The sequence below is a fragment of the Fulmarus glacialis genome, unplaced genomic scaffold, assembly GCF_000690835.1.
Source record: "Fulmarus glacialis isolate BGI_N327 unplaced genomic scaffold, ASM69083v1 scaffold45902, whole genome shotgun sequence".
NCBI lineage: Eukaryota > Metazoa > Chordata > Aves > Procellariiformes > Procellariidae > Fulmarus > Fulmarus glacialis.
The window spans coordinates 11,908-28,202 of NW_009198048.1; the positions used below are offsets into that span (position 1 = coordinate 11,908).

General features: G+C 37.1%; 1 protein-coding gene across 1 annotated transcript; it reads right to left on the reverse strand.

Moving 5' to 3' along the window:
- Positions 1 to 2,637: 2,637 nt before the first annotated feature.
- FNDC7 (fibronectin type III domain containing 7) lies at positions 2,638 to 15,387 on the reverse strand. Its single transcript, XM_009572768.1, is given in 13 exon segments — positions 2,638 to 2,679; positions 3,186 to 3,214; positions 3,809 to 4,069; positions 5,110 to 5,364; positions 6,291 to 6,545; positions 6,974 to 7,136; positions 7,138 to 7,232; positions 7,927 to 8,181; positions 10,383 to 10,643; positions 11,389 to 11,643; positions 13,495 to 13,752; positions 14,838 to 14,856; positions 15,325 to 15,387. Coding segments are annotated over 13 exon segments (2,211 nt in total).
- Between the last annotated feature and the right edge of the window lie 908 nt (positions 15,388 to 16,295).

Consider the following 16,295-nt stretch of genomic DNA (forward strand, 5'->3'; position numbering starts at 1 on the left):
GCAATTTGGGGTCAAATCTGAAACCAAGTGAAGGACAGATTTTTGCCAGTTTCTTTATTGGACTGAAAACAGGCTAAGTTTTGAGCTATTACTTCTGTGTCAAATACAATTACAAATAATTTGTATTTGGAACGATAGAAATTTTTTTGCAAGTGTTCATCTGTAATTGCAACTAATACATCTTTAGAATTCTTCATTTGACTGAAATTCTTTATTAAGCATTAATGAAGGCATCTATCATGAAGTAACCTAGGTGTTTTTAATCACCTAATTTGTTAGTAGAAGTGATTTCACAGATACTGTTCTGAAAGCATTCATTTTACTTAGCATACCAATATGCTGCCTACCTTTGGGTCTTCAACAGGAATTTTCTTGATTCTCAAGTTTTTCTTCTTTTAAGAGGTTTGTGGGGTTGGGTTGCTTGGCGGGGGGGGTGGTGGTGGTGGTGTTATTTTGGGGTTTATTTGGGTTTTTCTGGTTGGTTGCTTTTTTTGCTTCATGAAGACCAGAGCTTCATACTAGTAAATAGTGTAGAAACTACATCTATGAAAACACTACATCTCATTGTCCTTTCCTGTGATCTTAAAACAAGTCAGCGTGACACATAAAAAAGCATTTGCTTCAATCTGGAGAGAACCTGAAACTAATCCTGACTAAAGTCTTTTAATCATCTCAGTGAGTGCCAGTGATGTTTCACGTATCAGCAGTGTTGTTTATTATTAGACAATGTCTAATGCCTGAGTAACAATGCCTGCAACATGCACACAGCCACAGTAGGAGGTGTGGATCTGGCTCGGTTCGGTTGTGTTGCTTTTTCTCCCTGTTTTGGTAAATTGTCTGCATCTTCTAACTACTTTTTTTGAGCTGAATCAATGTGGTTTTTCTTGGAATCTTGACTCCTCTTCAGGTTTTTCCTTTTTTTTTTTTTTTTTTTTTAAACAGACATGCAAATAATATATTCTATTACAATTACACTTCTTGTTTTCAATCATGGAAATGAGAGGAGCTGACAAAAATAGTACTACAGCATTGTCAAGGTTGTAGTGTGTATTAAGTAATGCAGGGCAGTTTTAAATAATCTTTCCTAAAGAAAGACTTGTTTGACAGTGAATAAATGCAGATCATGTTCTAAGAAGCAACATGCAATTCTTGGGCCATCTACAATCAATTTATTGGAGAGTGAGATTCCCATGAGATTATTTTGTGCAAGTGATCAGAAGCGGTGATTGAGATACCCAGTACAACTGTGTGTTCTGTGAAGAAAGGAAACTTTCAGAATACATGGCGTCTATTTCTATAAGCTGAAAATAGTGTTAAAAACCCTGTTGCATTTAGTAACCTTTATACATAAGCTTCTGAAGACTGTTTTTGTAAGGTATCTTTGAGTATTGTTTTACTTTTTATGTGTATGTAGAACCCTTGAACTTGAGCTTTGCTTTCTATGTTGGCTGAAAAAGTAACCACTGTGGAGTACGAGAAAAGGTTCTGCCTTTTCTGAAAAATGGGAAATTAAAATTTTAGTAATAACTGTCAGTTCTTCATTAGCCTCAAAGGAAAACAAGTCAGTTGATGTGAAGAGGACATTATGTTTACCCTCATGAGTCACCTCTCAAATCTGTAAAGGAAGAAACTTTTTTTGAAATTTAAATTAAAATGAAATAGCCTTAGAATACTTGATTAAGCCTCAAGCTACTTTTAATTGAGTGCACCTAAACTGCTTTTTTTTTTTTTAAGGAGTTAAATTTCGCTCTTTTAATCTTTATTTCAGCCTTTACTATTTCACTGATACATTAGGTCTAGGACACACTTACTGATTAATAACTGTCTTGGAAGAACTTTTACAACTGATTGCTTTACAAGGAAAAGTGCAGTTCAAGATTATGGAGATCTCTATCTGCATAGTGTTCATCTGCATTTTAAAAATTATCTCATCAGTTGGGGCTCAGATTTGATGTCCTGGATTAGATCTCAGATATGGCTAAGTGTTCAGCTTCTCTCCTCCCAGTCCTCAAGCAGCTGTGACTGTTGCAGTTAAGCACAGATGTCATCTTCTTAGCTTCAGGGAAAGAAAGACTGAGAAGAGCATTTAGGGAGAATGGTGTTATCAACAACCTTAACATCCAGGATAGCTGTAGGAGAACAGCAGCAAAGAGGAGATGATCAACCCTGGGGGGGGGCGGGGGGGAGAAGAGTGAGCAGTGGCTTCCTGCCATCCTTTTGAGACAAGGGCAGTAAATAGTCCAGAACATCAGTACTTTTGTTGGAGAATGAGCAATTTTAGGTACTGGAGAGAGAAAGTAAATGAGTGCTGAAAAGTATCTTGATCTGTTTGGATTTTGAGGGCTTTTCTGGGGAACTATAGTATAGCATTAGAAAAGCCTTAGTAAAGTGAAAGAGGGTTTTACTGTAAATGGAGGAGAGGACAAATGAGTATTGATAGTAGGAGTAGACAATGTGAGGTTTCTGAGGTAAATATGATGGATTTTAACAAACCAGTTATATTTAGGATATACAGGACTGGTGAAGCTTATCCCTCCAATCCCAAAGATTTAAGCAGCAGGAAAAGTTTGATTAATACATCCTAATCTGAATTACGACTCTTACAACTTACCTCCTTATCTGAACCAGAATTTTCATCTAGATACGTTGTTCTGCATTGCTCTTCCCTCTATAAATCACTATAACAGAATTCAGAAATTAAAACAATTTCAGTAATGGAAAAGCAACTGTCTTGAGAAATATTTGTTTCAGTGACTGCTTTTGAAGTTGTTTCTAGCAGTTTACATAGGCAAATAAAGCACAAGGCTATCCTGTTGAAACCCCAGAAGAAATAAGGTAGAAGAGGTTGAGGTAAGCCACACTTCTGACTTTTTTTAAATAAAAATCAGCAATTTGTAATGGGATATGGCGTGGCTATAAAAGATAAGCCTGCCTTTTATTATGTGCTATCAGATAAATAGTAAATGTTGTGGCAGTGTAGAATGCATGATGGCATACAGGCCACAATATAGGTTAAGGTTTTTTTTTTAATTATACATTATAAGATGGGGGGGTGAGACATACCTGCATATCACTAATACAAGCCTTGACTATCAAATATATATATTATTTGCATCTTATTTGGAGTTACATGATGCTAACAAGTTTTACAAACATCATGGATTTGGAATGAATGTGCTCTTATCCATTCCAACAGAGCTTCCAGAACAGGTTACTGAAATGACATGAAACAGTAGTATAAATGTTAGGTGTCAGGTTGTAAGCTGGAAAACATTAGTAGTCTATAGAATGTAGTCCATGCTATACAACTGTGCAATCCCATCAGATAGCAGTAATTTTATGACGGATTAAATTTATGCCCTGGGAAAGGAATCACAAGGAAATTACTACCCCTTTAAACAATTTTTACTTAAGAAATGTGCTTAGGAGCGGTTAATTTGTTTCTTTATTAAAAAACAATAATTCTATAAAACAAACTAGAAACCAAAACAATTAAAAATCCTCATTTATTTGCTTCTGTATTCTAACTACTACTAGCCTCCCAACTGAAGATTAAATTCTCTGTATTCACCAGGTTATGGGTGATCCAGTTAAGAGGCACCTGTGTAGACAGGTATGCCTAGTCCCAAAATGCTCCTGTGAAGTTCCCGTCACAGATATTGCAAGATAGCACTCATAAAGTTTACTCTGGAGTCAACACTAGAATAGGAAAGTGTTATAGCATGCCCCCTTTACTCGCATTCGGATTACATTTTAACCATCTACCATGCACGGACAAAAATACAGCATTCAAAGAAATTTGTTTTACCTGAATATATTTTTTTAGGACAAAATGTAAGCTTCAGCCCCTTATCAGTAACTGGAGATACTACCACTGTGTAGACATCCCCACAAGGTATCTCGGTGATATCGCAGTGACTTAGACCTGAGCTAGGGGTACAGGTGAAATTGCCTTTTGAGCCATGTAAATCAGTATTATAGTTTATCGTTTCATCAGAAGCTCGCCAGTATACCCTGATATCATTATTGCCGAGTCTATATAGCTTCACCCCAGAAGGGCAGCAAGCACCTAATAGAATAAGAAACATTAGTAAGCAAATTTTGTGAACCCACTGAAACGAAGAAGTTCCTGACAAACTCTCTAAGGCTCAATTTGGAGTTTTAGAAAGTAGGTATTCTTTATTGCAGCGCTGGACACACAGGGGATCGCTCCACCTAGTGTCCGTGCCAAATCACTTAACCATAGAAGTTATATACAGTTAGAGTATACATATCCATTACATTTCCCAGAATTCATTAACATATGCAAAAGTCTCAGTCTTCACGCATGCTTAGTTTTAGCTCCTGGCTTAATTAGCGCAATTCTCACTAGCACCACCTTCTTATCTATTCTACTCAAGATACAAGGTTGGCTTCCTTATCTAGAATACTAAGTTTCAAGGCTTTTTTATCTACCATGTGTCAGGTCGGCCTATTCACAAGGTGTTCCTAACCATCTGCATCATTTTAACCAAAGAACTGTAAATATCTTCATTGTTCCTTTGTATTTGATGTTAATCCCTATCACCACAATACATTATAAATTCCTAGAGTGCATTTTAAACCAGATCATGTGATTACTGTCACACTAGATACCGGCATTTCAATGAGAAATTATTATTTCACAGAAAGCCAAAAGAATTCTTGAACTGAACTAGGGAAGAAAATGTTCTATCAGACTCATATTATGGAGCTGGAATTCAGCCATTGTTTTACACGTTGGAATATTGTTGCTCTCTTCTGACTATGGAGGCAGCAGGGCTGCCCTGGAGTGCCCAGAATCCTTTGTGGTCTCTAAAATTTAATTATGTCATAGCATAATTAAATTTAGAAATTGGTTCTGGAGCAATGTTACCAAAACTTTTTTATATGGCCACCTGACGGCTGTTATAAGAACAGGGTTTAAATTATATGAAAATAATCCAAAGTGCATTTACTTAAAAGAGGGAACTGCAAATGTACTAACTATGTATTGAATTTCAGCTGCACTATTTTTATGAGAGGAACACTATACGAAGTAAGTTGTATATTGAGTCTTTTTCTTCCTGATTGCATTTACAATTTACATACTGGAAGAATATCCTTGATATGTGCAACTGGATGTCAAACCCGTTTCACTGATAGCTTTCAGAGATACTGTATAGTTGGTGCTGCATGTGATGCATCCCAGGAGACAGTAGTTTTGAAGAGTGTGACACTTTGCCTGTCCTTTTGGAGATGCCAGTGTTGTTTCGTATGTCTGTGCACCCATCCCAACAGACCAGCTGATATTTGTAACAGACTGTGTCACTTGAGTTAGTATCAGGTCATTAGGGCAACAAGGAGCTTAAAAAGAACAAAAAATAGAGAAGTCAATTCTGTTTTGTACTTAGAAAATGGAAGGTATTTTGAGGGGTTGCAAGTAGAATAGTACATGATCAAGAGCAAAGGAATGAAGACGTGCATACTTTCCCGGCAAACATTAACATGCTCAAAAATACTTGACTATTCTGGCAAGCTTCTAATAGACAGAATGTCAATATAAGATCAATTTGTCTACAATGGTGAGTTATAACCCTGGAATTATTATGATTGTTCACCAAGATACTAAAAATTACTAAAATTTGTCATCAGAATATCAGGGTACATCTGTAGTTTAATTAAGCAGCGTCCACCTCTACCCCTCAAGTCATATAGCTCAGTCCAGCTCTGTCTCTGTTTAAAGTCTCTTCCTCTACAACATAAAATGACCACAGCCAAACTGCCTGTTAAAAATAATCCTGGTATACGTTGATCTCTGAACTGTGCCTGGGGATTGTCTACATTGTCCTGTGGTACAGGACAAAACTCTGCTAGCAAATTAATTGCAGGAATGGCGGGTAGGATGTGCTTTAATCTGTTCTTCACACTTTGTTTGTTGACACAGACATCACCTCATTGCCTCTCCCGGTAATATTAAAAGTCAAAATGCTGACAAGGAAGTTATGCATTACATGTGTGGATTATGCTATTATATTTTAATTAGCTGTGCCAGATGATAACTGGTTGCACTAAGGCTTCTCAGTATGAGGCAAGTGCCAAGTGATTGTTCCTTCTCACACACACAAAGACACACACATGTTTAACCAGAGGACATCCAGCAATAGATAGTATAATATGCAAGCATTGTAATTAAAAAAAAAAAAAAAAAAGCCAAAACTATATGAAGACATATAGAATTATTTTAATATTATGCTGCTAAATATTTTCCACTATATACAATTCCCACATACCTGTCTCTAAAGGGACACTGTAGCTTGGTAAGCTCTGTCCTGCTGGTGATCTTGCTATGGCACTAACAGAGAAAGCAGATCCACAGGGAAGACTAATTAAGGTACAGGAATTTCCAGAGCTTGTGCAATGCCAAAGTCCAGCCTCTCCTCTGGCAGTAACAATATATGTAGCTTCTTCATTGTTAGATTGCCAGTGCACACTGATTACAGAAAGAGCCTCCTTTGAGATATTTTTAATTTCAGGACTGCAGGGAGCTGAAATATTTCATATTAACAGTATTTAAACAGATTATTTATGTATACTATGTAAGTTACACATGAAAATTAACTTCCAGTTAGAACTGATAAACTACTTTGGAAAGTATATGATCCTTAAATGGTTACTCCTGGTAAGAATTTAGAACTTGTGAAGGAACTGACAACGTAAGGATTTTGCATACAAAACCAGAGATGAATTGTAATGTGATTTTCAAAAACATGGAGCATTCAGAAGCTTTCAATCCAAATCTGTTTTTAGGTCCCTGCTTACAGTATATTTTTAAAGACTTCCAGTATTTTTTTTATTTTTAATTTTTATCAGTTACAGTAACTTAGCACTGCAGTAATGCTTTTCATCCATGGATCACTGCAGTGTCTAATTAATTTTTTTTTCTGCTAAAGGAAAGTAAGAATGGTCATAATACCTGTTGCCACATACTTGGATGCACACGACGTGTTGCTGCCCCTGGCCCCACTGAAAGAATAAACCGTGATATTATAGCGGGTGTTGCACTGCAGGGCCGACAAGGTGCAGGCCGTGGCGGTGTCATTGCAGAGCACCTTGCTGCTCCAGCCAACAGCTCTTGTTTTGGTACATTTCAGCACCCCGGACAGGAGCCCAGCTGACCTGTACTGTGTCGCTTGACACGAACACGGCCCTGAAGTCGCTGGGGCAACAGGGTGCTGGGAACAGACAAGGCAGAGAGGGAAACATGAATGCGAACTGAAAACTGGCACGACACCGAAGAGCCTTGTTTCATTTATCTATGTGCTTCATGTCTTAAATCTCCAAAGGTGACCGATATTGTGCAAACAGTCTCATTAATCCCAGCCTTACTTCTTGAATTAATTCAGTACCCCTCCTTCCAAACCAGTAGAGGGCATTCTAATGTATAGGTAAGACATAGGAATTCTCTATTTCGTTGGTTTAAAATTTCAAAGCATCTAGAGGTTAAATAACTTTAACAATGTTCTTCACAATTTCCCATTGAACTTGGTTTTTTTTTCATTTTCCAAATATGAAAACTCTCTGTGAGGAAGTTTAAGACACCCTTCCTATGGCAATAGAAAAGGAAACAGGACTAGAATGCAAATGTTATGCCAGGACTGTGTGTTATTCATATGTTCTTGCCTGATGATTATGAATCATTAAACTATTTTCAAGTTTGTAAGCATGTTGGACTTCACTACGCAAGTTAAATTCAACTGCAATGTGAAATGGTTCTTTTTCTCTGCCCGCCTTTGTGTGTTTTGTCCAAAAATTGAATAAAAATAGAAGTTGAAGTCATTATCTTCCAATAAAAATGTCCAATCAGCTCTACCATAAAACACAGTTAAAGGAGTCAAAATGAATTGGCAAGAATACATTGCTACTTACCAGTACTGTAATTGAATACCTCACCCAAAGGACTCTGCCCTGCCTTGTTATACGCAAAGACACTGATGAAGTAAGTGAAGCCACAGTCCGACTGGAAATGGCATTGAGTATGTGATGTGTTGCAGTGCACTTCCAAGCCATCATCACTCTTCACAAAAACCACATAATAATGACCAAAATTGACGCTAGACCATGATACTAACAAATGACCAGGTTCATCCTCTTCAATTGATATATTTACTGGTGCACAAGGAACTGAAAAAAACATTTAAAAAAAAAAAAGGAAAAAAAGAATTGTAATCAGAATATTTTTATGGAAGTTATACTTTTGGGGAATAAAGGAAAATTAGGAATATATAGAATTATTCTACTCAGCTTGAACAGTTGTTTTGTCTTGTTCAAGACAACAGCAATTTATCTGCCTTTACAGAGGATGCTACTTACATTTAGATGAAAAGTGAGTATGATTTTTACAGAACAAAAGAGATGCTACCTTCATGTTTTACAGAAGAGAGATCTGCTTAAGGAGCCCGTGAACAAAAACAGTGGCACCAGGCAGTGTTTCAAAAGGAACTGGCACAGTTTATGCTCACAAATAATAGTTTTGTATGACAATCAGAATACTAGCTTGAATAGCAGTTGGCACCCAAAAGCCTTTATGTGAAAACCCTTTATATGTTGGTATGAAACTCACTGGCTGTGTCTGAATAGAACTGTCCTTTGCTCAGGTTTCCTTTCCGGTGGCATCCTAAAATGTCACAGTAAGCTGCGAACTCCATGGCTTTTGCTTAAATAACATTTCCTTTCTTTCTAGTTCAAAAAGTTTAGCTTGCGGCTATTAGAATGAAGATACATGATCTGGCTGAAGCAATGTTGGCTGAGAAGATTACAGCCCACAGCTTAAAAGTTGTCTCTTGCTTAAGGCTCTCTCATCCCATTAGATGAAGCTCTGAGTTGCTCACATGGATGATCTCTAACGCATATCAATGAGAAGTCAAAATGAGGCAAGTCACATCAAATAATTAAGTAAATAATGTTGTGTCTTTAAGGTAGCACATAATAACAAAAATGTTTTAGGTTTTGCTTACATAGGCAGTTCATCTAAGAGGTCAGGAAGCATTAACCTCTGACATGGCAGTGGTGCTAAGAAGCTGAAACGAGCAACCTTTGGTCCTGACAAAGCTACTACCTCTGAATGGTCTATGACAGTATCCTAATTTAGTCTAGTGGTGCTACTTTAGCTGAATGGGGTTTTGTTGACCTCCTTTCTAACTAACAATTAGATTTAGCCTAGAACAGTTCTCAGCCTAGGGCCAGTCCTTAATATATTTCTCCCAATCTATTTGTGACAGACCTGACACAGTAGGACAGATCTGCTATTCCCTACATTAGTTTTGCACTCGGAAAATTGACTTTAGAACAGGTATTTCTGGTAACAGCAAAATGCAGGCTTACTGATTCACCCAACAGTACATAGACCATTGCAAGTTTTTCTCACAGAAATATGAACAAAGTTTAGGCTATTATCCCCGAAGTACAAAGGTATATGGCACAGTTCATGCACAAAGTTCAGATGCAGAAATAACTATTTGAGAACCACTTGAGAATTGTAATGGACTAATTTATATTTGAAATTAAAGAAATATGTGTTAAAATGCCATAAGCAATATAAGGATCAATGACACATACTAGTTTTTAAGCTTACTGCATCAGTAGGTTTACTGGATCCAGCATCATTGTATGCTGTGACAGAAATGTAATATTCAGAGCCGCACTGGAGTGATGGCACCATGCAGGAGGCAGAAGATGTGTTACACTTCAGGTTCAAGAGTCCACTGGAGGCTGTCACGCTGTAAATTAGAGCTCCTTCTGTCGGCATCCAAGAAACAATAGCTCTTAAAGTACCACTATTAAAAGCTACTTGAACGTCTGCTGGTGCATTAGGACCTACAGTATATCAGTTTGGAACACATAAATACAACTTAGCATATGGTCTACAGACATGATCTTTTTCATAATTTGCAAACTAAATACAATTTTTATGGTGCAGACCTTACCCTCATTCATTTTAAAGTGACAATTTTTAAAATAGTTGTAGCTGTACACCGTCACAAAGCTTTCTGTTGAAACTCCTTGCCTTATTTGAATATTTGCTTCTCACAGTTAGAAAAATCCTCAAATCAGTCTAAGCTTGTGTAATCCTTACCCAAGCCTGTCCTAGGTACAACTTTAGTGGTAGTTAATGGTATCTTTGCTTCAATAATTTTCATTAAACATAGCCATGTCATCTGAGCTTTCATGAACTTTGAGATGGGGTAGAAATTATATGATCTGAAAATCTACCCAATGTATCTTTGAAAAGCATAACACAATCACACATACACATAAATACTTCCTGGTATATCTTTTTTTTTTTTTTTAATGCTTACTTGGTTTCAGAAAAAAAAATTTCTTACTTGTTCTTTGGTTATATGTGAAATCATCTCCAGGTATCCCATTGACATTCCAGGCATATGCCTTGATAGTATAGAGGGTTCCTGGATCTAGATTTGTAAATATCAAGGAGGTATTGGTGGTGTTCTCCTTCAGCATTCTGCCCAAACCATCTGATCTCATGAGGGACACAGAGAATCCAGCTGCCATATACACAGCTTTCCAGCTCACTGCAATGGAGTCACAACTCGGAGAACTAACAGACAGAATTGGAGCAGCCAAGACTGTTGGGAAAGAACACCAGTTAAGCTTTTGTTTTTTCAGTAATACTCTTTGAAAGGGCCAAATTTGAAATGAATACACAGAAACAACAATCACCAAACTCTGAGAGACAAATTCAGTGACAACAAAAACAAAAAAAAAAATTAATGCAAGACTGACAGAATAAATATGGAAACTGATTTGGTGCATCCATTATCATATTGTAAAATGATATTAATATCATTTGTAAAATGAATGTAACTCATACACAAAGTATGAAAGGTTGAGTGTGTAGAAGAATGAAAATCACCGAGAAGATACTGCATTTCCTTTCCTCTAAGTTTTACATTGTCTTATTATTTTATACTTTTAGTTGTTTCTTCATTTCTTCCATTCCCTCAAGTTATGTCTTTTGTTAAAATGAAATTCGATTCTGTTAAAATAAAATACATATATTCATACAAATTCTAGTAAAACTTCATATTAAACATTTAATTTACAGCATTGTCATAAAGTAAACTATTAATTCAGACTCTTGTCCTGGTTGTTAAGTCTGATGACCGAATTCTAGTCCTCAAAAACTGAAAGGAGAATATGATCAATAAAATTTAAAATACAAAATTATAATAATTCAGTACTGGTACATGCCTGGGTTATACTGTTTGTTTTCTGTTCAAATAAAAAAAAAAAAAAGGATGCTTGCATGAATGCTTTATATTATAATAACATTACAGAATTTGAAATAAGAATAAGAATTTGAAAGTCCACCTGTTTTTGCTTTTCTGAAAGGTGAAGGCTGGCTTTTTCCTCCTGAATTTACAGATCTGATAGTGATTCTGTACAAGGTGGCAGGTTTCAGTCCCGTCATTGTGCCTGGAGAATTTGTAACTACAGTTTCAATGAAGGAATCTCCATCTTGTGCAGTCAGCAGATAACTAGTAGCCCCAGGTACCACTCTCCATTCCACTGTGATACTGTTGCTAAGTTTTGAATAAGCTTGGTCAATAAGAGGTATGTCTGGAGTTGAAATGGAAATAATGATAGACATACTAAAGTTGGGGAACTCAGCCCTGTGAAACGCTAAGTGCTCTGAACATTTCACAAAGACAAAGTGCAGGACAAATGGCCTACACTTTCTATGAATGTTTAAGTTAAATGAAGTTTAAATGAACATTAACAAAACACACAGAGTCTTGAGATATTCTAGACCAACTTTCATCTTTCAATAAAAATATTCTAGTACCCTTGAAATCGCTATTGAAAATGACCATGATTTAACCTAGGTTGCACTGAGAGGTCTCTTTTTTGTCTTGCTCTATAGTTAATTAACTATACTGGATGTTTATAGAAACCAATATACAAAGCAATATATACAAAGCAGAAGTGGATGTTTATACAAAGCAGTCTGAAATAGGATGCTGAATCATAGGCATTTCTATATCAGAGCAACATATAATAATTCAGTTTGGAAGGGACCGTGGGAAGTCATCTTATCCAATCCCCTGCTCAGAGCAGATATACTTAGATATACAATAACATGACACATCAAATATTGCAGTTAAATGCTCTTCTATTATGCTAAGCTGCAGGCCATTCAGAAAGAGCTCGTGTACTCCTCCTGTGTACTGCAGTCACAAAAGTAACTACAGAGGGTGTATTTCTTAACCACAACTAATTTATGTTCAGTAATAAGGATTTTCAGACTAGAATCAGCATATGTAAAGCAAGTCCATATATTGCAAGGCTGCAAAAAACTCACTAGAAGAGAAAAAAAGATAAAATGAAGGTGTATCCACCTAAAACTAAGAAAAGGAATGAAAAAGTATTTGGGACGAAAGTATGCACCTTGAGGCAAACTTATTTATAGCAAGGCAGCTAATTTGGGATTTCAGAGACCCTAGCAAGTATTATACATGGTTACACAACTCCTAAGCATTATGTCTGCTCTCTTAGTCCCAAGCATTTTCTTATTCAGCTATAGTCAGACAAGCTCTTTTGCCCCATTTGTAAAAATGGTAATATATATTCTATATGACCATGCCTATGGAACATTTGCAGGTGTGTCTTTCGCGATCTTTGAACAAGCTATTGCACTATGATTTTTTTTTCCTTTTAAAATACTGTCTTTAGTAACAATTCATAAAAGTTTCTGTGCAGGAAATCCTTATGCAAGTCTAAGGGAGTTGCCTGCCTAACAGTCAAGTACAGAATATATAGCACGTGATTTATATCGCAAATAAATTACAGAACATTAATATCTGTTGTCCCATAACTAAGCTAGCAATAGAGGTTTTTTATACTTATCGGGATAAACACTGCTACTTTTTTATTTTTTATTTTTATTGTAATAATTACTTTTATAAGAAACAAATTCTACTGGAAAAACAACGGCTATTTCTAAAAATTATCAGTCAAATTATTTTAAAAACAGAATTTCAACAGAATATTTTTTCAATTACATTTCAGTGCTGAAATAAAAAAGCACTTCTGTTTATGTAGATTCTTCTTCAATGTCCATCAATGACTTACATGCTACAAGTCCTTTTGTGAATGAAACAAAAATACCATTTATCAGCATTAGTACTGAAAAATGTACATAGCTTCACATCTGCACTTGTAATGAAAGGGTAAGTGATTTGGAAAGCTGCAGTCTGAGCAAGCTGTGCGTGGCAGGTCAGGGACACATGTATATTTAAAAAAAACAGAGGGGAAAAGGAGCTAATCATGCTAATATTGAACTCAGTAGGAGAACCAGCAAAAGGCTTCAACAGGAATGGCAGCTATTCCCTACCAGTATAATGAAACATCAAGGACAAAATCCCAGTCCTACAGAGGTCAATGGAAATGATACTTCACAAAGTTTCTCTTACTAACCTGTTGACTGCATAATCTGTGTTTCTGCAAGAATAATTTCATTCTTGTCAATGGCTTCTGCTTGTATTGCATAAATAGTATTGGGAATTAATGAAGTTAGAGTTCCTTCAAGTGTAACATCACTAAAATGAGCCAGTAATGAATGGCCTACAGTATTCACAGCTGTAGCTGTGACTCTGTAAGAAGAGGCTCCTGAAAACTTGGGCCATCTGAGATAAATGCTTCGTAATGTCACATCGTATATAGACATAGAGAAACCTAAAATAAAAAACGATTATCAAAAAACCTTTTCAGTCATTTCCTGAATTTAGTCAAGTTTTGACAAGAAGATTGTTCAGTGCCTTATCAAGCATCTACGTGACCTAATTTTCAGATAGGCATTCCACTGAATTTGGAGTGCTGTTTTCCTTGTTCACTTTTGTAATCCACTAATTACTGTAATAACTGCTGCTTGCCCTCATAATATCATGCTGTGATGATGGTTATTTTTCTTAAACTTACCATACGCTGTAGTCTAATTATATTAAAAAATACTGGGTATAATCTGAATGTGAATATACAACCAATGTCAACAGTATTCCATGCATGAATAGGATCAAATGCTTTTTTTGCAAATCTTGGAAAGAATATGCTACAACAAGCATCCAGATACTGCAACATGTCTGCAACGATTAAGCATTTAAGACTCTTGACAGTGCAGTGTATGCAGGAACGTGTACTATCTCCAGAGAATGAATGAATTCTGAGAGCATTTCTTGTAATCTTGCATTCCTCGTATTTTAAACTAGTCAGTATTCACATTTAAAGAAATAGGAGCTGTAGGCATGAAATACGAGATTGAAGAAAGTACAAAATGCTGTAAAACATTGGAAATATTTGTGCTTAGGAGATCACGCTTGTTCTGGTGGGTTTTTTTGGGTTTTTTTTGGGGGGTGTGGGTTTTTTTATTTGTTTGGGTTTTTTTTTTGTTAAAAGAAACAACAATTAATTGGGTGCAAATATGGGGCAGTTTGAATCCTATTTGTAGCACAGTTATGTAGGTAATGAACAGCACAATTTGTCCAGCTGAGTGTTCTCCCTGGTTCACGCTAGTGTCAAGGCGTAAGTGGTCTGCCAGAATCTTTGTGCGAGTGTCTAACAGAATTGGCACTCCTAAAAATGGGGTTTAAAATTTATAAAGATATCAACAGATTTTTAAAAGCTGAATCAAACTTAAAAACAATTTTTGTTTATACAGCTGCTAGAACTTACAGAATGTTGTATTAGAAATCACACGTGTGTGTTCTCTTAAGACCCATCCAAAAATAACCAGGCAAAACCAAAATACCACTTTGAAGATTTACCTGTGTTAGCTGAAAAGATCTGAAAAGGAAGATGTAAAAAAATTAGAAACACAAAGTGAAATATTTTATTTGGAAAAAAACCTCATTATCTTAGTAACAACAGCAACTTAAAATACTACATTTTTTAACACATTTTACTAATGTGATGTATTTGCTCAGATTCTTTAAGCACGCAAAGTTTATGCAACGAATGAGATTTGGTATAGATCATATTATTTCTTCATTTTCCTCTCTGAATCTGCCTATAGATCCACTTTTCAGTTGTTGACAGACTTAGAAAGACCTTGGGTCCCAATATATTATTTTATTTTTCAGTCACTTGAAAACACTGCAAAAATGTAATAGCAACAAAATATGAATGTAAAAGTGGGTGTCAGATAGTCTCTACCCTAACTTTTACAAAGAGTAAAAAAGAGTACTCTTTACTTTTACAAAGAGTACAGTATCAATCTTGAAAATAGTTTTAAAGCAAATGAGTTGCACTCACCATTTCTAGGCAGTTGAAAAGCAGTCCAATAAATATTAATGATTTACTTTTTGCACCGCACATCTTGTCAGAACTTTGTTCCAGCCTTCACATGGGGATGAGCTCAGGCCGATCCCTGCTGCGACCAGTAATGTTTTGTAGCAGTGCTGTCACTGTACGTTTACTCCCTGGGACGAGAGGAGGTTGCGTTAGGTTAGGTCCTCCCCCCTGCTGGACTACAGCCTGCCAGCGGTTACCAACACCATGGTGAAATGAGTCCAACGTAGCACTGAACTTTTAGGCAGGTGGGCGGTGGGGTTTTTTCCCTTCTGTTACAGAATGCAGTTTCTGTATTGCTTATACAAGATTCATAAAATAATTAAGCCCAATGTAAATTCGAAATCTGCTGTCCAGCTTATTATCTATTGCCGGTTTTGTCTACTTACAAGGACCTTTTTTTCTGTCAGGAATGATGCTCTCGTCGCACTCCCCTTTGAATGGAACACCGCCGTACCGACTGGGAACCACTCTTCCTCACGCTTCGCGTTTTCCTCTCGTTTCTTCGTATTCGTAGCAGCTGCTGTTTCCCCTTTGATAACACGCCTTTGTGTCTTCAAACTGCAACTTCTCACAAACGATTTTAGGCGTCAAGAAACGGTATCTTTCTATGAACCGATAGTGTTCTCTTCGGTGGCTTACACGAACGTAACAGGGAACCTGGGGACTGTTTTCATGAGGGAGCCACGGTGGCGAGGGGAGTTTTACACCCCGAGGGGACCCGGGACCACGGCAGCTTTCGCGAAGGCCCCCCCGGCTGCCCCTCACACCTCGCGAGGAGCCCGCCTCGGGGCTCGGGGGGCGGCTCCCGGCCTCCCGGGCTCACCTTCTGACGAGCAACAGGGGACGAGCCCTGGTCACCGGGCGCTTCCCCAGCGGGAATTTCGGACCCCATCACGGCAGAGAAAGGGGGGCCCTGCAGCTGGCACGGCTCC